The sequence below is a fragment of the Lissotriton vulgaris genome, chromosome 8, assembly GCF_964263255.1.
Source record: "Lissotriton vulgaris chromosome 8, aLisVul1.2, whole genome shotgun sequence".
In the NCBI taxonomy this organism is placed as follows: domain Eukaryota; kingdom Metazoa; phylum Chordata; class Amphibia; order Caudata; family Salamandridae; genus Lissotriton; species Lissotriton vulgaris.
This window is the reverse complement of record NC_141696.1, coordinates 102,947,180-102,969,732: the sequence shown is the minus strand read 5'-3', so window position 1 is coordinate 102,969,732 and position 22,553 is coordinate 102,947,180. Positions and strand designations below refer to the sequence as shown.

The 22,553-nt window shown below is 43.2% G+C and overlaps 1 protein-coding gene and 1 long non-coding RNA gene across 2 annotated transcripts in view; both read left to right on the top strand.

Annotated features, from left to right (window-relative positions):
• The window catches only part of LOC147693537 (uncharacterized), a 36,420-nt gene extending 17,267 nt beyond the window's left edge, over window positions 1–19,153 (top strand). The window contains exons 3-4 of the long non-coding RNA XR_015299258.1: window positions 6,363–11,798; window positions 18,206–19,153. This is a non-coding gene — a long non-coding RNA (uncharacterized LOC147693537). The remainder of the gene's footprint in view (window positions 1–6,362; window positions 11,799–18,205) is intronic.
• On the top strand, window positions 4,296–5,066 carry LOC147693538 (ecto-ADP-ribosyltransferase 5-like). Its single transcript, XM_086933573.1, has one exon. The coding sequence runs from the start codon at window positions 4,296–4,298 to the stop codon at window positions 5,064–5,066; it is 771 nt and encodes a 256-aa protein (XP_086789699.1).
• Window positions 19,154–22,553: the final 3,400 nt, after the last annotated feature.

The window sequence follows — 22,553 nt, the reverse complement described above, 5'->3', positions numbered from 1 at the left end:
GACGTACGGGTGCAAAAGAGACGAGATGAAGGAGGGGCCGATGCCGGCCAGGGATTTATGGGTCAAACAGCCTAGTTTGAATTTACAACGCTCTGATACAGGAAGCCAGTGAAGGGCTTTGAGTAGAGGACGGACGTGATGATGTTTTGGTTGGTGGTAAATCAGGCGGGCTGCCTGATTCTGTATCAGCTGTAGTCTTTTGATTTGGTATTGTGGGATACCTGCGTACAAGGCGTTGGCATAGTCAATCCGAGAGATGACTAATGCCAGCAACGTCAGGGTGAGAGCTTCAGTGGTCAGAAAATGGGCTATTTTACGAATTTTTCTGAGCTGGTGGAAGCAGGAAGACACTGTAGCACTGACCTGATGTTGCATGGAAAGATCATGTGAAATATAGACCCCCAAGCTTTTAACCTTGTCAGCAGGGCAAGGGGAGGGGCCAAGGGCAGGGGGCCAGAAGGTGGAGTTCCAGGGGTTGGATGGACCTCCGACAAGAACAAGCTCCGTCTTGTCGGGGTTGAGTTTGAGATGGTGAATGCCCATCCAATTGCTAATATGACAGAGGGTAGACTGGAAATCCTGAGCCGCATCCTGCGAGGAGTCAAGATTGAAAATGAGCTGAATGTCATCTGCATGGTTAAATGCAGTGACATTCCTTCCCTGGAGGGAGCGGATCAGGGGGGTGAGGTACAAATTAAATCTCACTTTCACGTCACCCACACTGCACACTCAACAACATACCAGCTCCGCTGTATCCAGGCATAGTAGCACACCCGGGACACATTCAGTGTCACTGGGTGGGCCGGACGATGAATCATGCCACCAACTAGGTTAGTGTTGAGGGCTTCATGAAGCAACCTAATGGTTTCCACTTTGTCATACAGTCCTGAGTCCTGTAATCCTTCACAAATAGGCTAGTCATCTCTGATTAACATAAAATGTACTATTCCCACTCTAGCCCGTACTAATGCAAGAACATATACAAAGGGTGCAATTCTGTGCCTTTTGAAAGAGTTGGGTGCATAATTAGGTTTGGAGTAAACCAAGATTTTTTGTTTTTATTAAAATGCTATCTCTCTCTATCCATTGACTGGCTACTGCTCTTTCACAAAGAGCATATCGGCACACAAAGTAGTTTTGTTCAGTGCCTGGGCCTACTGTGGCAAAGTGTGCTTTTTGAGACCACAAAATATTATTGCTTTTTTGCCAAAGTTTGTTTTGTTGGTGAGGGCCTGGCAGCTCCCACAACAATAACATTTCACAAAAACCATATCAAAACAAGACACGCATTGACAAAACCAAAAGGCTGACAACCAATATCTGATCTATTGGCTTTACGAATGCTTGGTAATTTTCATGTTTCCTATTATCTTGTTGAAACTGGTTGCACTGATTTTCCATTATGAATTTTTTTGGAAATACTAGTATGCATCAACACATATTACTAAATGATGCTTTAAAGAAATGCTACCTACAGTAGTTTAGCAAAGCATTTTGTTTTTCCTGATTGCAGTATTTTGCGAACATTTTATTTTGAAGCAAAGGACCATCAATCTTGCTTTTAAGCTGTTGCAGATATTTGCATTTAATTAGTTTATTAAATTAATGAGAAAGCGTTGTGGGAGCATTGTTTATAGCCTCATATTTTTAAACTTTGCAAACATGTGTACACATTTTTGCACTCGAACCACTGCCAGTAGTGCAGTCTGAACTTACTACAAACATTTCCTTAGGGCGCTCACCCTAATAAGAAAGGCTTTGTATTAACCCTTTCGCTGCGGCGGCTATTCCGCCGCAGCGCTAAAAGGGCGGGGCGCCGCGCGGCGGCCGCATGCTGGTGACAGAACCGCTCCATCACCAGCCGCGGTTAAGCTGTGCTCGTGACGGAGCGGTTCCGTCATGGCCCGCCCCGCTCAATAGAACGCGCCGCGCAGGCGCGGCGGCCAGGCCATGAAGGAATGGCTCTGTCATCAGCAGAGCGCCACCGCAGCTGATGACGGAGCGGTTCCGTCATCAGCAGGGGAGGGGTTAATGAACCATAAATACAAGTTTGACCAGCATTGACATACAAGCACAGATATTACCTTAACTGCAGATAATGCCCTTCCCTGATCCATAATGTGGTACTGTAGACTGCCATCCAGAGTGCTTTGTGCTTTAGGGGTTTGGCCTACTTGTCCCAAGGACAAACTAAACATGAAAGCATGTTGTCCTTGACCCCAAACAATATGTTCTAATTGTCGGGTTGTGGGAATTCCTCACTACTGAAACCCCACGTCTCTACAACACTTGCAATTAAATTAAATTTACAAACAACTAAAAAGTTACAATATGTATTTAAAAACATTAACAATAATTATACAAACAATTTATTACCTACTGGCACTCACCAGTAGGTAGTTATAGTTAGGACCAAGTTTCCATAAGAAGAACATTTTTTGTTTTGCTTATAAATGTGGTGTCGTTTGATGAATCTTCATGAAATTTTACAAACAAATTCTTTGTTCATATCAGCTCCTATGTTAAAAGTTTAGGAGTGATTTGTCATGAGGGGGCCGAGAAAAAAGGGGGGTCCCAAAACATGTTTTCTCCATGTTCATTTCCATACGAAACCTTAGGCAAGGCTACAGGTCGAACGGGTGAACTGAATTACCCCAAATTTGGCAGGGAGAAGGGTTTGGTCTAGAAAGCACGCTTTTGTATATTTGGTGTAAATCCATTCTGTAGTTTTTGAGAAATATCAAAATTTACAGATATCAATATTTGGGAATTCTGCCATCTGATTGGCTGAGGTGTTACGAGCACAAGCTTGCTGCTTATTGGTTGCGAGCGGTTGCAACTAGAAAGAGTTGGCCGCCATTTTGTGATTCCATTGAAGCGAGTAAGGGGAAAAAAGAGTAAAAAAAGTATGAAAGGAGGATAGGAGCACTGTAACCTCTGTGGGGGAGTGTGAAGCGAAGTAGTCACTCCTACCGGTCTGAAAGTGCAGTGTTGCTCAGATATGGTGCTGAGATGATATGCTACTACACTTGGGTATGAAACTGAGAGCCTAAACCGTGAGCTCATTGCTGTAAAGTGATGTGGTCTGGTCTTTGTAGCATACATGTGGAAGTAGTATTAGTAGGTGTTTATACCATACAGGGAGTGGGAAGCGAACTACTGACTGCTATCGTGCATTTATACTATACCGGAAGCGGCAAGCAAAGTATTCACGCCTACCGGTGTGAAGACTCAGGGATGAAACCGAGCTGATTGCTGTAAAGTGATGGGTTCTGGGCAATGTAGGATACTAGCCGCTGTAGTATAACTGTGTAAGTAGTGTTAGTAAGCGTTTAGAGTATATAGGGAGTCGGTAGCGAACTACTTTCTCCTACTGGTCTGAAGACTCAGGGATTAAACTGAGAGCCTAAATCGTGAGCTCATTGCTGTAAAGTGATGGGCTCTGGGCGCTGTAGTATACCTGTGGAAGTAGTGTTAGTTTGCGTTTATATAATACAGGGAGTGGGAAACGAACTACTCACCCCTACCGGTCTCAAGACTCCTGGATGAAACCATGGCAGTAAGGGGCAGTGAAAACTGTCTAATGCCCCCCTCGCCATAGAGATATCTTCCATGGCTAGGGTGAAATTATGTTTTTTGATTTCCTTTTTGGAAAAAAAAATAAGTCTGATGGACTCCTATGTCAAGTTGAAGGAACCATGTGTCAAACTTAAAAAAGCATTGACAGGTGCTCCCTTGACAACGGTTCCTAACAGTGCTTCTGGAATGACCCCCAGCCTGTCAGTCGTTTCTAAATTTGGCAGGTGGGAACTACATAAGGGCGATGGAGTAATCTACTTGCCTGCCTGCCAAGATATAAACTGGCCTGTTAGTGCTGAGTGTTGAGAGATCCCACCCAAGGCCCTAGGGTGGAGATACAGCTGCAAAGAATGACGTCACAGTGTAGAGAGAGGCGATATCTGGCAGCAGTGCAGTAAAAACTGGTTGAGATGTCATACTTTCCAAAATACAAAGGTTTACCTAGCACCAGGGGGCAGCTATCAATAGCGCAGCAGGATCAGTGGCACCAGGTCCCATGGGTGTGAGTGTCCCACTGCCCCCCAGTTGAAGCTGCATTTTGTAGCAGAGCAGGGATGAGGTAACATTTTCCATTCTTGCTTTGAGGCCTAGAGTGCCTGTACTGTGCCACTGCCCTACTGATGCCATGTTGTAAATGTACTGTGCAGCCTCAATACACTCCCAGTGTTAATTCTGCTGTCATCTCTTTCCAGCAGGCAAACGTAATCGTGCTCGACATGGCGCCGAACTCCTTTGATGATCAGTACAAAGGCTGTGCTGATGCAATGGAGCAAAGAATCATAACAGAGGGACTCTTACAAAAAGAACTGTCCGGAAATAGTCAGTTAAGGCAGGAATGGGAGAGGGCAACACAAGAATGGGCGCAAAAGAAAAAGAGCGGCACGCTGCTCCCCCTCCCCAAGGGCTTCAAAGACGAGTACGGCGTGGCCGTGCTGGCCTACACCGGTAACGGCATTTACAGGGACTTCAACGCCGCTGTCCGGGTGGGCGGCCAGTCCACAGAATATTACATTAACAATTTTCATTTCAAATCCTTGCACTTCTACCTGACCAGAGCTCTCCAGCTCTTAAAAGACAGATGCAACACGGAGGCCAGGGTTGTCTACAGGGGAGTGAGTGGGCTTCAGTTTTCGCCACCGACGGGATCAAAAAATAAAATGAGGTTTGGCCACTTTGCTTCAACATCATTGGATAGAGGAGCAGCAGAGGTATTTGGCAACACTTCCTTCTTCATCATAAGAACCTCCCTTGGAGCTAGCATTCAGGACTGCTCCGCTTTCCCTGACGAGTCAGAGGTGCTGATTCCACCGTATGAGGAGTTCACTGTGACCAACATGGGGCCAGGCAACAGATTTGTACTAAACAGTACACAAGAGGCCTGCAGTAACTATAACTGTGCATACGTAAACCGTACTGGTAGGTATTTGAGGGACGAACTGTGCCTGTCTGTGCGAAACAGCATCATTTGTTTGTGTGCAGATGCATAAAACGCATGGAACCTGCCCTATTATACTGATATTGGTGGGAAATACTGTGGCCTGTGAGTGCATGTGGAGACCTTGAGCCTGAAGTAGAGTCAGGGGGATGGGGGACATCTGCACACCTTCCTGCACCCTAATTACAAGAGCATTCCCATATAATGCACATGTAATAAGGTGGTGAGACATCCCTCACGGTTATGACTCCAACCTCTAAATCAGCCGATTTAGCTCACTTAACATTTTTTTACTTCATACTAAATGCTGATATAGATCGGTTCCTCTGACACTACAAGGTCTCAACATCAAGTGATCACATTTGGACAAATCAAGAGACCCATGATTACTGCTTAAATACACTGGAGCAGGAAATAATGACACTAACCGGTGTCTCCTCACTCAGGGCCTGATTCACCAAGGTAAACTTACATATCTGTGTAAGTTTACTATTTATTCTTATTCACAAACTACAACATTAATTTTACTCCTAGAACTTTTACGACTGTGGAGACTTCGCAGTCAGGGCCAAGGACTTCGCACATAAAAATATATATTTTCAAGGGGCGTATCTTCAGGGGGGGTGCTTGGAGTGTTACACCCCCCTAATAAATGTATTTTCTTATAAACAGTGGTGTACAGGTGCTTTCTGTCATATAGGGCGGGGTGTCTGTCAGATTTCTCATTGACAAAAACGCACATACACTCTCACATCTCCTGTTTTGAATGTCCTAAAATGTTTATATTACTAAATGTTGTGTTTCTCTCACTTAGTACTCATACCAATCTGCCACTATTCAGGAGCCCTCCTTGTCATATAATGTATTTTAACGTTATATGCTAGTAGTGGACACTTATCTTGCCGCCTGGTCCTGCGTCTCTGCTCCTGCTTTCCTCCATCAGACTCCAGGAACTGGAAGCACAGCCAGGCTCCCCTGACCAATCACAACGCTGCAATGCAGTGTTGTGATTGGTAAGCACCCCGCTCCCTGGACCAATCACAACACTGCAATGCAGAGTTGTGATTGGTCTGAGCGTCGCGGTTCCAGGGAATGGGGGCCTGGCCATGTTCTCCACGCAGGCTGTAATGCAGCCTGGTTGGAGAACAGGGAAAGTGTGCATGACTGTTTTAGTTATGCTATGTTGTACATTGCACATTTTGCACATTGTGCAAAATTAACAGGAAAATCGCTTTTATCTAATCGCAAATGCTAGGTAATAAATAATATGGGTTATTAGAATGGTGGCGGTAAACAGAATGTAGTTTCATTATTAAAACTAATACTTTCTTGTGTTTGCTTATTTTAGTCAAAAAGGGCCTGTTGAAAAAATTATGCTGCTGCAATTGATGTAGTGAAAGCAGTTGTGTGATGAGCCAAATAGAACTGCGCCTGCGTGAAAAAAGAAGACCTACACAGTCAAGCAGAACTTTGGTCATGGCCGAGCTGATTGAAACTCTATTGTCTAGTTCAAAGTGAAAAACTTGTGTTCGTGGGAACCTGCATCGCCATGGACTTTTTGTAACTACAACTCGGAAGTTGAAATATAACATGTATTAAATTGTTTCGAATGTAAACATGTATAACAATAAAGATAGATATTGTATTAATTTTAAATAATATACTCGCATTAAGAACCAGTTTGGGTGGATTACTGATGAGAACCTGGTGGTGAGATGTTTCTTCCTCCCTGGCCAACCAATCCCAGTTCGAGTTAGCTGTAAGATTGAAACAAATCCGTGTCTGGGAGCCCAGAATTAGGGTAGAACTGGGGTCCCCAGTTATGACATACACCGCACATCGTTGGAAACTGCAATACATTCTACAGACTTACAGGCACATGCATTAAAGCAAAAACCGGTCGCAAACGGGCAGATTCTCAGAATCGCAATTTAAGGAATCTCTAAATTGTGATTCCTTAAATTGCGATTGCATTTAAGGAATCCCAAATTGATATTCCTTAAATGCAATGCATTAAAGTAAAAAAGTTAGCGTTTTCGCTAATAGGAGTAGCAAATTACCATGAAGTTGAACTTCATGGTAATTTGCAAAAAATTTGAAAAATGCACTTTTTGTGCATTTTTCAAAGTTTCATGTTGCACACACACAAGGGCATGTGTGTGCGCAACATATGTGCACAGATCAATTTCAGGGGTGCAACAGGGTGTCATTTTGACACCCTTGCACCCTTGAAATTGCATGAGCAATTTGCAAGTACCTACTGGCACTCGCAAATTGCTCATGCAATCTCCAATTCATTCCTATGGGCTTGGGGGCCCATAAGAATGAATGGGACAGCATTCCTTAATTGCGACTAGCAATTTGTGAGTCGCAATTAAGGACTGTTTAGGAATCACTATTTTGATAGCGATTCCTCTATGCATAGGCTTTTGCGGTTTCTTAATTGCGATTCCTTAATAATCGCAATAAAGGAATCGCAAAAGCCTACGTTGATGCATGTGCCAGTTATGTCCGAGATGAGTTTCGGGAGTGCTTTGGGTGGAGACTGCGTCCGAGGAGCTGAGAATTAGCGAGATAGATGGGAGAACGTTTTTTCAAGTAAGTTTAGAGTTATCTGTGGAACCTGTCCTATGATCTTTGTCTTCTGAGCATATCTCAGGAGACCACTGCCACAAACCTTGGCCAGGGAAGTGGGTTTCCTATTCTTTTCGAATGGGTACGATCTCATTAAGCATTCTCTATTGAAATTTCTCTATGCAAATTATGTTTGCTGTAATTTTGTTACTATCCTCTTTATATCTATGAGCCTCCGCTTTGATATGATTTTTATGTCACAATTATATGCACTGTTTTGTGAATTTTACATGTGTGAGTTGTGTGGCACTGTATTTCTAATGATGCTGCATCTTGAAAAATTGAGATAAAATGATTAACCTGAAGCCAGAGTCTGTCGTTATTTTATGGTAATAAACAGTTGAGATTTGCCATAATCACTAAAACTAGCAACTAATGGTCCGTTCACCAGAGGAAAAAGAAGAAATGATGAATAACTAGGAAATTATAGTTGTGAATACAAAACTGACAAAATAAAACCCCCCTAATCCAGCACCCGTTCTCCAAGGATCTAGTGCCATATGTATCATGCCCAAATGCGTTCGCAAACACCGAAATTCGCCGAATTTCGGCGTTTGTGAACGCATTTTCGCAAAATGGTATGTATCACCTAAATCTGCATGCAAAATAAGGAATCGCACAATTTGCGATTCTTTATTTTGCGATTGCATTTAAGGAATCGCAAATTTTGCAATTCCTTAAATGCAATGTATGTAGCCAAAACAATTAGCAAAATTCCCTTAAGGAATCGTAAATTACCACCAACTTCTAGTTGGTGGTAAGTTGTGAATTCCTTGATAAATGCACATTTTTGCATTTTTCAAAGTGCCATGTGACGCACATACATGCCCTTAGAGCATATATGTGTGCCACATGTGCACCCATGCATATTTCAGGGGTGCAATAGGGTTTCCTTTGGACACCCCTGCACCCTTGAAATTATTGTCAATTTGCGATTAGCAAATTGTGAATCGCAAATTGAGAATAACTTCCCATTCATTCCTATGGGCCACCTGGCCCATAGAAATGAATGGGAAAGTATTCCTTAATTGCGAATTCGCAATTAAGGAATATCAAGAAATCGCAAAAAAATTGCGATTTTCCTGATACATACCAATTTGCGATTTTGAAATAGCGATTTCTTAAAAATCGCTATTCCAGAATCGCAAATTGGTACCTTGATATATATGGCCCCTAATGGGTAAAATGGGATGGGCCCTGTTGCTAATAAAATTGTTGTGTTTTTAAATGATCTCTGTCCTTGGGTCATATTTAGGGGTTAGCGCTGGCTCAGGTGTATATTCAACAGCTCTTGTGTCCCAAGCCAGTCCACATAGGTGAGAAGCCCCATGCAATCATGAGTGTTCTGAACTAAGCAATGTGACAAGTGGATGCACCTGCTGCGGGCATTGAGTGCCTGGACACTCAAACTAATGGGCTTCATCAAGACTGCTATCAGTGCAGAATACATTCTGTATTTTCCCTCTGTGCATACAGGACAGTGCACACCACCCATCCTCAAAGTATGAAAAGTAAACAAAAATGTAAATATGGGTGAAGAGTAACATCCATAACTATCCATAACTTTCAAAGTAGTCCATAGTCCTATAGTCATTGTGATGGAGAGAGTTGAGGGTGGAGTGAGCACCTCCCTTGGCCACCATGCTCCCCTCCATGCTTTCCGCTGGTGGTGGTAGTTGGGTTGGGTGTAGCTGAGGTGTTCCCTGGATCTCGCCTTTGTTGCATCCACATCATTGTTGGTTCTCCCAAATAACCCTATTGTCTTCTTCACCTTCAGGTAGCAGCAGGTCACAGCTGTCTACATTGTGAATTATTTTAGGTGTTTGAACATTGAATTATTTCTGGCCTCTAGATCATTTCCCTTTTTTGCTGTGATGAAGGTGCCATTCCTTGTAGAGCACCCAGATCCTCCTCCATTGCTGACCATCTTGTAGCCCCAGCTGCAGCTCTCACTTCCCTCTGGCACAGAGACAGGGGCAGTTCATCACATCAGTCACTTGGCATACAGGCTGGTCATTTGCAAGGGGACATTGTCTTGTCAGACAGATGCTGCTGCCCAGAATGTCACTCGCTGGTGCTTCATGTCTGTGCATGGAAGCGACCCATCAAGTGGAGCTACTGCACATAAATATGACCAATACTATGAATAGCTCACTGTACACTGCAGCCTAAGCTACAACAGGGCTGTGGTGTTATTTTAGTCAACTGGGGAACCTTACACTGTGTAAGGTCAAACCTCGTGTACTCCAATGGCGCCCTTGCGCGTAGATAGTTGGGGGCGATCGGAGGAGGGGCTAGCGGTGTGCGATCCATTGCGGTTGATTCTACAAATGGGCTCCCTTGAGCCTTTAAGCTGACGAGCTTCTGGACGACGCACCTGCGTGCCGGTTAGGCATCGAGGCCAGTGACGGTTGCTTGGCGGCCTTCTTTTCCACCCCAGGTACGTTCTCTACTGATGAGGGAGGATATCCTGGGACCTGGGCCATGTCTCGGGTCTAGGGATCTTCACAACAACAAGTACTCACTTTCACCTACTGAGGTGAACCACTCATGAACTATATGTACCAGAGTCCTTGGGGGCGATCCGGAGGAGGGGCTAGCAGTGTGCGATCCATTGCGGTTGATTCTACCATGCCAAATGCTGCCGGGTCATTCAGCTCTCGCGCCACGACCACAGCCGTCCCACCTGCCCTCTCCATCACTGGATCCAGCTTTCAGTGGCGCTGCTGTGAACGTGTGGGCATGATGACTGTGCCCTATGCTGCGTGTGGCGTGGCTCTTACATGTCCACTGCTTGGGCCAACAGATGCTGCTGCCTGTCCACGGCCATGCTCGAGCTGCTGAGTTGATCTGCTTCTCCACAGAGAGCCCTGGACGGGTCATGTCTCCCAGTCACACTAAAGTGAAGGTAAACTAACCAGGCGTTTTCTTCCTCCCTGGTGACTCCAGCCACACAACTGTTTCCAGCTGTGCTCCCTGTACCTTCACAGGTTGGCTCTGCTCCCATACTGACTGCCCCATACCCTTTCCATGGTGGCACATTGGGGATGCAAATGCACCCATAATTCTTGCATATTGCACAGCTGTGCATTGGCTTCTGTACCAGGACATGCCAGGGCTGCCATTATTGTGCACTGCTCAATCGGTGCTTTACTCCATTAGCAAACCCAGACTACGAGCGATCCTTACTGTGGCCAGAGAAACAAGGCTCAGAGGAGTCTGTGGATGCATTCCACACCAGGCTCACAGAGGGCGCTGACACTAGCACCTTACACAGTCAGACACAGGAGGTTTGAGACCAGATCATTCAAGGGTGCACATCCACAAAACCACGATAGAGAACCAGGCAGATCTTTACACTTGGCCTCTCCAGCTCAAAGGCATCACAGATGGAGGTGTTATGTGGCATCAGGAGGCCCAAAAAATATTGCCTTTTTTTTTTTTTAGAAAAGAATCACTTCGCAAACGTGGATCATAACATATCACAGGCACATTTTAAAGTTAATAAACATTTCTCAAACATATTCTATATTGTGCACTTACTAAAGATGACCACATATGTACTATTTCAAATAACCTTTGTTACAGCACATATCACAATTGTAAACTGTGCCATAGGCCTTGCACACCCTTTGTGAATTTTGGAAGGTAAAACCTGTTAAAATCTACTGTCAGAAAAGTGCCAGATAAATATATATATGTTCAGATTTTGTTGCGGGAAATTTCCATATTCCGCCCCTTTTCCAGGGCATTCATCGCAATTGGGTGTTATTTATTGCACCCTAAATATTAGGATCCCAGCATTATTCATAATATATCAGTCAGAATAAATATCTCACCCTTTTCTGAGCCGGCCCTAATTGGGGCCATAGTGTTGACCTTGTAACCAAGAGAGGAGTTGTGCTACCAGAGTAAATAAGTAAACACCTGAGTCTGGTTTCTGAGACGCCACTGCCCCCTAACGTCTTTGGAAATGTTTACAGATACTATCCAAGCACTCACTCTCTGATACTACACTACAGAGTCAGTCCGCGTTGTAAGTCTTTTTCTTGCGCCTCCTCCTCATCTCTGGAAAACATGAAGGCTGTGGGCATGACCAGTTCATTCCAGGCGCATTTATCCATAATGTATTAGCCTTCGAGGATGCTTAGTATGAACCGTAGTTTGTTTCTTTTTTTTCTTTTTTTTCATTTATTTCCACAGTTTCAAATGTAAATACGTGTCTAATACACAAATTGAGTCCAGGAGTGCAAAACTTACATATCAAGGGTAATACAAACAATATTACAGGTCCAACAATCAGATAAGATGACTGCTCGTAGACCATAAATAATAATCGTAAATCAGAAGTACATAAAATCAGGTGTTCATATGGGCCAAAAAGAGATCCCAAATCATCAACCCTAATTTGCGTTTCCTCGCCCCCTTTATTAAATATAACTTAAATTCCAGGCTGGCTACTTGATACATTTTCGTCCTCCAAACTTCAAATCTTAGTGCCTCAGGGCATAGCCAGTCCCCCGCAATGCATAAACGGGCCACAGTCATTGCAACAAAAAAAAACAGTCGGTGTTTGTACAAAATACTCCCTCTTGTAACTAAATGCCCCATCCCTAGAAGCATCAAGGCTGGAATGATGTGAAATGTATCCCCTAAAATAATGGATAGGAAATGTTCGATGTCGTGCAAAAAGAAATTCAATTTAACACAGCTGAAAAAAATATCTTCTATATCAGCGTTTCCCCCCCCCCCACAACGGAAACATTTACCATCATAGCGATTACCCCACTCTTGCATCTGTGCTGGTGTGTAATACAGTCTGAATAAAGTTTTAAAACATTGAACTTTTAGATTTGCTGATAAGAGAACTTCCTTTGATCTTATAAGTTCATCTTCAATAAGTATGTCAGATTCATTTTCTCCCAATATCACTGACCATTGTGAGGTATATTTCTCCAAATCATCCTTTTTACACGAAATTAAATTTTTATACATCACTCCTATTGTGCTCTGTGACCTAATAGCCTTAATCAGAGGATTTGAAATCAGTTTTAATATCCTTTTTAACAAAAAATCACATACTTGTAAAAACTTGAAAAACTGTGACTGTGGTAAATTATATACCATTACTAAATCTCCAAACTGTTTAATGATTCCCCTCTGATCATATAAATCTCCAAGCAAGCCTATTCCTCTATCTTGCCAACCCCTCGCAGCCCTGTCACCAAAAATAGATGGAAGCAGTTTTGTCGCATTCATAGGAGTTTAGTAAGAAAGAGCTCCTAGGTCAAATAGTTTGCGTACTTTTCTCCACGTTTTATTGCTGCATCCAAGGTCTTGAACCTGGTTCTTTTGCAATAGCTCCATTCGATTTCCCGAAATAGACTGCGATTAGCTTCAATTCCTAAAACTAAATAAAAGATGGAGCTGCTAGTTGTTGTTGTTATATTACCCTCATCCTGTTCCACACAGTAATACAGCCATTTTTTGTAGAAAACAAACATAATAATACAGGGCAAAATCAGGTACTGCTAGACCACCCCTTGCAATTGGTAATGACATAAATCTCATGGCTCTTCGAGGTTTCCCAGGGCCCCTAAAAATTTAGAACACAGTGCCTGTAGCTTCTGCAATTGAGCTGGCGAAATTTCTAACGGCATTGCTCCAAATAGGTATAGTACCCGCGGTAGAATATTTATTTTTAAGATGTTTGCTCACCCAATCAGGGTAAAGTGCAACCTCCCCCACCTCTGCAGAGAGTCTGCCATATTACTACATAATGATCCCCAATTTGCGTCCACTACTGCAGTCATTGAGGCCCGGATCTTTACCCCCAAATATGTGGCTTCCACCACGACTCTTGGATCAGTTAATACCACAGTATCAGTACATAAAAGCTGCGTTTTCATAACATTCAACTTGTATCCAGACATCTGACCAAATTTCCCAGCCAGCCGTTCAATCTCCGATATTGCGGAAGCCGGGTACTCTGATGTTATCGCGATGTCATCCGCATATGCAAATACTGTATAGGGGATACTGCGTACCACAAAGAGCTTAATAACCTGACTTCTGGAGAGCATTACGATAAATGGGTTGATATATAAAGCGAAGAGTAGAGGAGAGCAGGGACACCCCTGTCTCGTGCCTCTAGTAATCCGCACTATTTCTGAGGTTGATCCAATTACTTCTATTCTAGCTACAGGTGACGCATATAGAGCTTGCAATGCTGTCATAAAACTTTTCCATTAATAACCATAAGTACTGCCATTCGACACGATCGAACACTTTTTCTGCGTCTAGCAAGATCAGCCCCAGTTTACGCCTCTCTACCTCCGCTATATCAAACAAGGTAAATACTTTGTTAATATGTGTCACCGTCCCCCGGCCGGGTATAAAGCTGTGTTGATCTTGGGATACCAGGGAAGATATAACTTTAGAGAGGCGGTTGGCTAAAAATTTTCAATATATTTTTCCATCACAATGTAAAAGTGATATAGGGTGGTATGAGCCAGGAAGCTCTAGCTATTTGCCCTTTTTACTAAAAACTACAATTGCAGCTTCGTCCAATGTCTTTGGTGCTAACCCAGTTTGAGCCACCCTAAACGTAGCCAACATCATCTCTTTTAGATGGTCAAAAAAAACTTTATATATCTCCACGGGTAGCTGGTCAGGGCCCGCAGCCTTTTCCATCACCAGCGTTTTCACTGCGTTTGTTAATTCATCCAGCGTTATCGGGGCATCCAACATATCCAGTGATGCTGAATCTAATTTAAAGAGCTCCCCAAACGAAGTCGGTATTCATTCCACAAACCCCCCCTTGCTGAGTAGTATAAAGGTTGGTATAAAATTGTTGAAAAATAGCCAAGATCTCTTTTGGATCAGACCTTAAAACACCTGCATTGTCTTTTAAAGCAGCAATATTATGACTAGCTTCATTCATACGTAGTTTAAGGGCTAAGGATCTTCCAACTGATTCACCATATTCGTGACATATTTTCCTCTGTGTCAAATACTTTCTTGCACTCTCACTATCCCAAACCCCAAGATTTTGGCCCTTTTTCTCGCAACCTCATCCTCTAAATTGGCTATTTTGCCCTGTACAGCAATACCCTGCGTCAATTTCTCCTCGGCCAGTTGCAACTCCAGATAATACATCTCAATCTTTGTTTGTAATTTCTTTTGTTGAGATAACCCAAAGCTTAACACCTCCCCCCTAAAACAAGCTTTAAAGGTATCCCACACAATACTAATGTTAGCTGAGTCCCTATTGTTGGCAAAAAATTCCTTTAGCCACCCTGACATATGCTCTATAAAGTCATCATTCACACACAACTTCCGGTCGAAGGAGAATTTTTAAAAAGTGCCCATTTCCCCCCACCCAGAAAGTATTAAAACAATAGGAGAGTGATCAGATGCAATGTTGGGGTAAATCTGCATTTTAACCCTAGCCAAGTACGCGATACCCATAAAAAAGTAGTCCAACCTCACTTTCTTTTTATGAGGGTGAGAGTAAAAAGTATATCCCGGGTCTGCTGTAAATAGTGTGCTCCATACATCTGCCAGGCCATAAACCTTTAATATGTTAGAGAGAGCTTTAAAGACCTGTGGTTTTCGGCCTTTATAACATTTTATCCTTCCCACAAGATCTTGGCCGGTTAAATTAATATTCATATCGCCGCAAATAATTAAAGGGGTGGACCATGTTGTAAGCTCCATATGCAGTTCTTCCAGAATTGCTGGCTCATCTAAATTAGACCCGTAGATATTACATAAGGTAACACTCCTGAGCTTCCCAGCACATTCAACTATAGCCCATCGGCCAAGTTTATCTGCTAATTTCCGACGGACAGTAAACATGTTCATTTTAGCTATGATCAGGGCTGGCTTTAGTGCTAATGGGGCCCAGTGCGATAATAATTTTTGGCGGCCCCACGCCACATGACCGCTTCCTCCCACTACCACCGGGCAAAAGTGGCCCTCATCTCTCCAATCATAGGATATTGCTAAACGCATATCTCCCCCAGGCCAGCGCCCCCTCCACAGGTCAGCGCCCAGTGCGGTCGCACCCGTCGCACCGCCCTAAAGCCGGCCCTGCCTATGATAGCCACCCACCGAGTCAATCCTGCTTGTTGTGAAGAGACAAGAACAGAAAATCCCAGCTCTGCTAACAAATGGTGCTTATTCCATGGCAAATGTGTCTCTTGAATACAAACAATGTCCGGGTGAATGTAACGTAGCTCAGCAGCTACCCTCCTTCTTTTATTAATGTTATTTAAACCTGAAACATTTAAAGAGCATAGTCGAATATCACTAGACGCCATCGATCACCAGTAAGGTTTCCCAATGATATTGGAGACATCTAAGCAGTACCTTTACCCCACAACATTTTTTTTGCTGCATTTGATGCTTTTTATTAACTCTCTTTTTTTTAATCTGAAACTGTGGATTTTTTCTCCCCTTTTACCCCGCCATCAAAAACTACCCAACCTCCCTTACCACCCACGAACCCAAACACCCAAACCCCCCACTCCCCCCCCTTCCCATTAATGAGGCTTTATGACTTATGGTCCTGCAGATGCCGGCTGGCAGTTTCCCTATCCCCACCCACAAGCCTTCAGAATCCAAAGCCAGATTATCCTGTGGAGAAGTGGAGAAGTGTGGCTCACTGGTTAGAGCAGGCAGACCCTGAAGCAGCGGTCAGAACCGGGACCAGGGTTTGATTCCCGACGCGGCAGGGTGTTGAGCTCAAATGTCCACGGACTCGATAATTCTCGCTTCGGTGCCTGACCTAATCATGGGTTCACACTCTGCAGCTCTGGGCATTAAGCTTGCTTAATCTCCACAACGGCCCCCGCGGTGGGATGCCTGGCTTTCACCTTGGGATGCCCTGTAGGGGCTATCTCACAGGGAAAAACCAGGACGGGTTCCCAAGGCAAGCGCGGAGATACCCCTTCAGGGGTTGATTCTGGCGCTATATAAGAAATATAATAATAATAATAATAATAATCCTCAATTTGTGCAGGAGAAACTACGTCTGCGAGAAAAACATAATCATCAACCCACATTGTCTTATCTTCAAACCTTAGGGAGTGAAAGAAAAGAATAAAAAAGGGAAACATGCCAGCAAAGGAGACTGCCAAATTTGACAAACATCATTACTTAAATTGTATAGTCCGGTTCAGGTGAACGATTGAGCAGTTGACCAAAGCTTTACTAGATTCTAAATACTGTTCAAAAATTCTTTAGCAGGTCCTGCTGTAGTACAAAATTGTGTACGCTCCTTATATATTATCTTCAATAAGAAAACTTGTGCCCCTTTGGCCTGAAGCGGTGTAATTAATTGGTGAAGCTGCCAACGATTTTCCATAGTATATTTGCAGAAATCCAGACTAACGAAAAACTCAAAGCCTGGGCCAGATCTCCGTTTGTCAGGGTGAGCGAGTTTGAAAACTTCCTCACGGGCCAGAAAACTATTGAAGGAAATTAGCAGTGCCCTAGGTCTGTCCGAGTTTTTTCCACCCGAGTTGCCAGTAGATTGTCCTGCGCGTACTCGAATATTGAAAGGGAAACGATCCCAGTCCCATTTGCTTAACTCCGGAAAAGCGTTCTTAAATAAGTCCACTAGGAATTTACTTGGATCTTGGCCCTCTTTTCCTTCTGGCACTTGAAGGACCCTCAAAATATTTCTGCGTGCTCTATTTTCAAAGACCGCTAATTTCCACTGGGTGTCCTCCTTTATTCCCTGCAGTGACTCTGTCACTACTTTCTGTTGCCCCACCACATCTTCTAGATTTGAAATGCGGGTCTCAGCCTCGTTGAACCTAGATGCAAAGTCCCCCTGTGATTTGGCTAGTCTGCGAACCGAACTCTGAAGCTTGCGACATAGGGTTTGAAATCTCTGGCTTTCCTCCCTTGTCTTGTCGCGTAGGGCAATTATAGATTCGTAAATCAGTGATAATGAAACAACCCCGTCCGCTACCTCGGGGGAACCATCCTGAAGTTGATGCAGAGTGCCACCTTCACCCTTATTGTCTGTCTTTTTCCCTATATTTTTACGCACTGTGAATGGACTGTCCTCAACTATATCTACAGCCACTGAGTCATCCAAACATATACTACTGGATGGACTACCCCCTTCCATACTCATATGCTGAGCGTATTGCGAAACTAAATCCTCACAGGACGAAGGAAATGATTGTTCCGACAGGGAGTAAAAATCTCCAGAATCCGCATCTTGTTGTGTGATTTGATCTTTCCCCACACCTCCTTCTACCGGTATCTGGGACACATTTGCCTCAAAAAGTACGCCATCAAAAATTTGTTGATTTAGTTGAGTATTTGAGTTAATAATTGTAGGTGGGGAAGACTCTACTACAGCCATCCCAGCCACTCCTTTTGCAGATACGGAAGCCTTGTTAATATGTATGCCATTGTCTGCAGCCCCTAACGCATCCATTCCTTCATTTATGTCAATTGAGAGAGCGGTTTCTACTTCCATGGAGGTCAGGTTTTTCCCCCCTTTAAGTTTGTCCTTTGCAGCCGCAAAAATTGCAGGTATCATGTTATTCTTTTCCGCCCCTCCTGTTTGTTTCTTTATGTCTTGACCTATACATGTATGCATTGATAACTATATGAATGAATAATAAGTTTCACATTTAAGTATAATTACTCGAATAAAGTTAATACTTATCAAATACAATTATTGTATTATGTGGAGAGTCTCACTCATTAGTACATGAAACTATTTTCAGAAGTTAAAATACATATATGTTAAATAACATTTGGACACTGGTAACCACATTTACCAAGGTGAGTACCACTCAGCTGCACACATGGTACCTTATACAAGGATGTCTACTATACTCTCCTGTTGTAACTCTGGTTATCTGCTGCCAAGAACGGAGTAATTGCTTCTCTAACTCAAGTATCTTTATTGATCAGAGAATCTGAATGAAACCTCTCTGGTTCTTATTGACCCAGGAAGACCATTGTCTTTACATCAAACTGTGATAAGGCAGAAAACCCACTCTAGCCCTGTCATTGTTCTTCCTGTTTGCCTTCCAATCAACACTCTTCCTGCAGACCGCTGTGCCTGCTGGGACAGTATCCATGGTGTAATAGATGTATACATGATTTCAATGAGTCTAAAGTGTTTGACTGTCGGAGACGTCTGCCAAGCATCTGTTCATTGAAGCTTCCTGTGTGCCTGTCCCCGCTTCACACATACATGATGACAGCCATGCTCCAGTAATGTAAGATTTGCAGCTATGCCCTGATGAGGATCTGAGTGAACTCTGCTTGTTACATCCACGGTGGTAAGAAGGTATCCTACAGTACTGTGATTGAAATATTGCATAATATTTAGCCAGGTTTTAAAGCTTTAACCTAGATCTCTAAATGCTTATTGGTGTTGGGCACATTTACGTTAGCATTTTAGATACTTTAGATACTTTAGCCTTTCTATTAATGCAGACTTAAAAATAAATTCTTCTGAGTAGCTGCCATAACAAGCACTGGCATTGCCAATAGGTCTCACAGTAGGAAAGTTGGAGCTATTGGTTTTTTAAATGATATTTTATATTTATGTTTTGTGATTTACAATGCCAATACTTTTAACTTTAGCATATGTGACACTTTTAGTATTTGTAATGTCACATGTTTTGTATTGCCTTTACTTAGATGTATTGATATTACAATTAACATTGGCTTTTGATTTTTTTAATTAATTAATAATTTAATAAAAGGGATTGTATTTTTTAATGGCAATAGCTTAAACTTTTGTAAATAACTGTTGTGAAGATTATGTTCATTGACTAAAATCCAAGAACAGAAGTGAAATATTAACATTTTTTTGTGACATTTGAAATAAAGCTTCAAACATTGAGAGAACATATTGCTGTGGTGGTGCTGAGTGATGCTGTGGTGCCCCTGAGTGATGCTGGGGATGGAGCGATAGATAGATAGAGTGCGATAGATAGATAGACAGAATCACGGCAATAGATAGATAGACAGAGTGAGGGCGATAGATAGATAGACAGTGAGGGCGATAGATAGAGTGAGGGCGATAGATAGAGTGAGGGCGATAGATAGAGTGAGGGCGATAGATAGATTGATAGAGAGTGAGTGCGATAGAGAGATAGAGTGAGGGCAATAGATAGATAGAGTGAGGGGAATAGATAGAGTGAGGGCGACAGATGTGTGTGTTTGTGTGTGTGCGGTTGTGTGTGGTTGTGTGTGTAGTTGTTTGAGTGGTTGTATGTGTGGGTGGTTGTATGTGTGAGTGGTTGTATGTGTGAGTTGTTGTATGTGTGAGTGGTTGTATGTGTGAGTGGTTGTATGTGTGAGTGGTTGTATGTGTGAGTGGTTGTATGCGTGTATGGTGGTGGGGTAGGAAATTAAACAGCAATCGAGTTTTGCATGCGGTGACTGTTGCCATGTTTTCGCCGTGCCCTTGTTTATCCCCTTACCACATTTGCCCAGGAGTTTTGTTGGCTGTGCAATTTAAGGATATCCCTGCCTGTCTTGGCCCCCGGTAGCAGGGTGGAGAGCGCGCCGGACCGGTCGCGTGGCCCTGCTATGGACCCCCGTGTTATTCTTCGAGAGCAGCGCTGCTGATTCCCTCAGCAGACGGCCGGGTAATTATCTGCAGGTGGCGTTGCCTAAAGCGCTGCCATTATTATAAAAATATAGACCCATGACAACATATGAAAAAGCCAACACACAGCACGGTACTAATAAAACATAGTTGAAACGCACTCACATGCGTGCGAGAGGCAGGCGCTCATGTGGAGAAGTGTCCTCGGTTACAAACACCTCGTGTAACTAACAGCGGCAGCATTTTAAAACATTGTTTGCACTTTAAAACAAAGAGATTACCACAAACATATGTTTAGTTTAGAAGAAAGTGCCTGTATTTTAGCCCACCTTAACAGTACTACAACAGTGCGCTATAGAAGCCAAAGGAGGGTAGGGCTGGGGGAGAGTCAATGGCTGCAGCGCTACCCAGCGTGAACCCAAACAGCCCATGTACATTATAAACGCACCAAAGACGACGCAGCCTTGGTTACAAACACCTCATTTGACTAAGGCGAGAGGGGGAGGTGGGGGTGCAACTCTGTGTGGCTTGTGCTCTCCTGGCGCCTCTGGTCTGTTTACTGTTAACACATGGAATTCCAAACCAATCATTAAGCCGGATGGCTCCGTCTATGTTGTGCACCACTGGCGCCTTTTGTCTGTTTCCAGCAGAGAGGAAGGAGCTGGAGAAGCAGGAAGCACGCACTCCCTATACAGCCGACTGTGAAATTGTAGGCACAGTTAGTATGCAAGATCTGCAATTGCTAAATGTAAACACATTTTATGAAACGTAAGAAGAGATGTCCACATGTTTGGGGCTATAAAAAAATGCATCCATTGGCTGAGGGGAGGTGAACAGTTAACGGAGCAATGAAGTGGGAATGAGGTTGATTTATTAATATTATTTTGCACCCCATGTACCTGGTTCTGTTTGTTCTTTCTTTACTTCCGGATTATTTATTTTTTTAAATCAGAGGCGATGCTGGAAAGAATGACAGAGGGAATGCTGCAGAGAGTTGTTTAGAAAAGAAAGATATAAATATTGAGGAGATGGACAGGAGGGTAACATTGTAATGATTGATGCAAGTCTTTCTGTGGCAAGCCTGTCACTTTTAGCCAGTCCTTCGTCCTACATCATTTGGCAAGCTGGGATTTATGAGAAGTTACTTTAAAACAAGAGCGGCCGGGAAACTGAAAGTACGGCCGGCCACCGGCCAGCCATGAATAATTAGGGGAGGAGAAGCCGCAGACCGCACGCTGGGAGAAGCCCTTTGATGTGGTGGCGGCCGTGAAAAAATGCAATTAGGAGGGAGGGAGGCTGATGCGCATGCTTGTTTGGTCACGTGATTCACGTGAACTCAAAGAAAACCGCACCAAAAAGCCCTTGGTTTGATGAGCATTTTGAGCACTTGAATTCTCGCCATTTCCCATTCCTTCGGAATGGAAAATGCGAGACCTAAAAACCAACACAACCCATTTGCTTCCTTTCACCGAGTGTCTGCACCGTAGAAATAAATACTGTCAAACACCCTGGAAATTCATTTTGTGACACAAACGCCATGTATGCTCCATAAATATCTGACCTTTGGAGTCCAGTATTTCTGGTCCTAGAGGCAGACCGGTGCTGGACGCTTCTCTCTCTAGCAAAGATGTGGGCCCTGCGTGAATGGTGCATGAATCAAATAAATAACCTTTTAGTTAAAAAGAAATGCAAACAGTAGCAGATGTGTGACACACATAAGAACTACACCTGCCATTATACACTTCTCAAAGAAAACAAAGTCATAGGGGAGCATCCATGGATGTATCCAAAGTAAATAATAGGGTTAGGAAAGAGCAAAAGAGGATGAGAAGAAGAAATCAATACTATTTTCAGATCAATCTTACGTCACAGCTCACACGCTATGAAATGCGGCGAATTCTATCACTGACAGAGACAAACAGCTAAAGGAGGCAGGCGAAATTGAAGGACTCAAATTAACTAACGTTTTTTCAACAAAACATAAAAACAAAAAGGCAATCCTTGTTGAATTTATGAAGATGTATTTGTACAGTTCTGCATGATGTTTAATTCACTTTGCTATTTTATTCTGTCACAGATTACTTTTTTATGTTTAATGTGCAACAGTACTTATATGCAATGGTTGTCTTTCTATTTCTCGTTTAATGAGCAAATCATATTCAATGGCTTTTAAAATAAAAACATTTGCAGTAGTCAATCTTTGTCCTCTAGGGGCCATATGTATCTAGCCAAATTGAGTTCGCAAACGCCGAAAATTTGCAGAATTTCGGCATTTGCGAATGCAATTTGGACTAATGGTATGTATGA

Excerpts from the sequence above, each read along its gene's own strand:
- LOC147693538 (XM_086933573.1), top strand. The coding sequence starts at position 4,296 with ATGGCGCCGAACTCCTTTGATGATCAGTACAAAGGCTGTGCTGATGCA.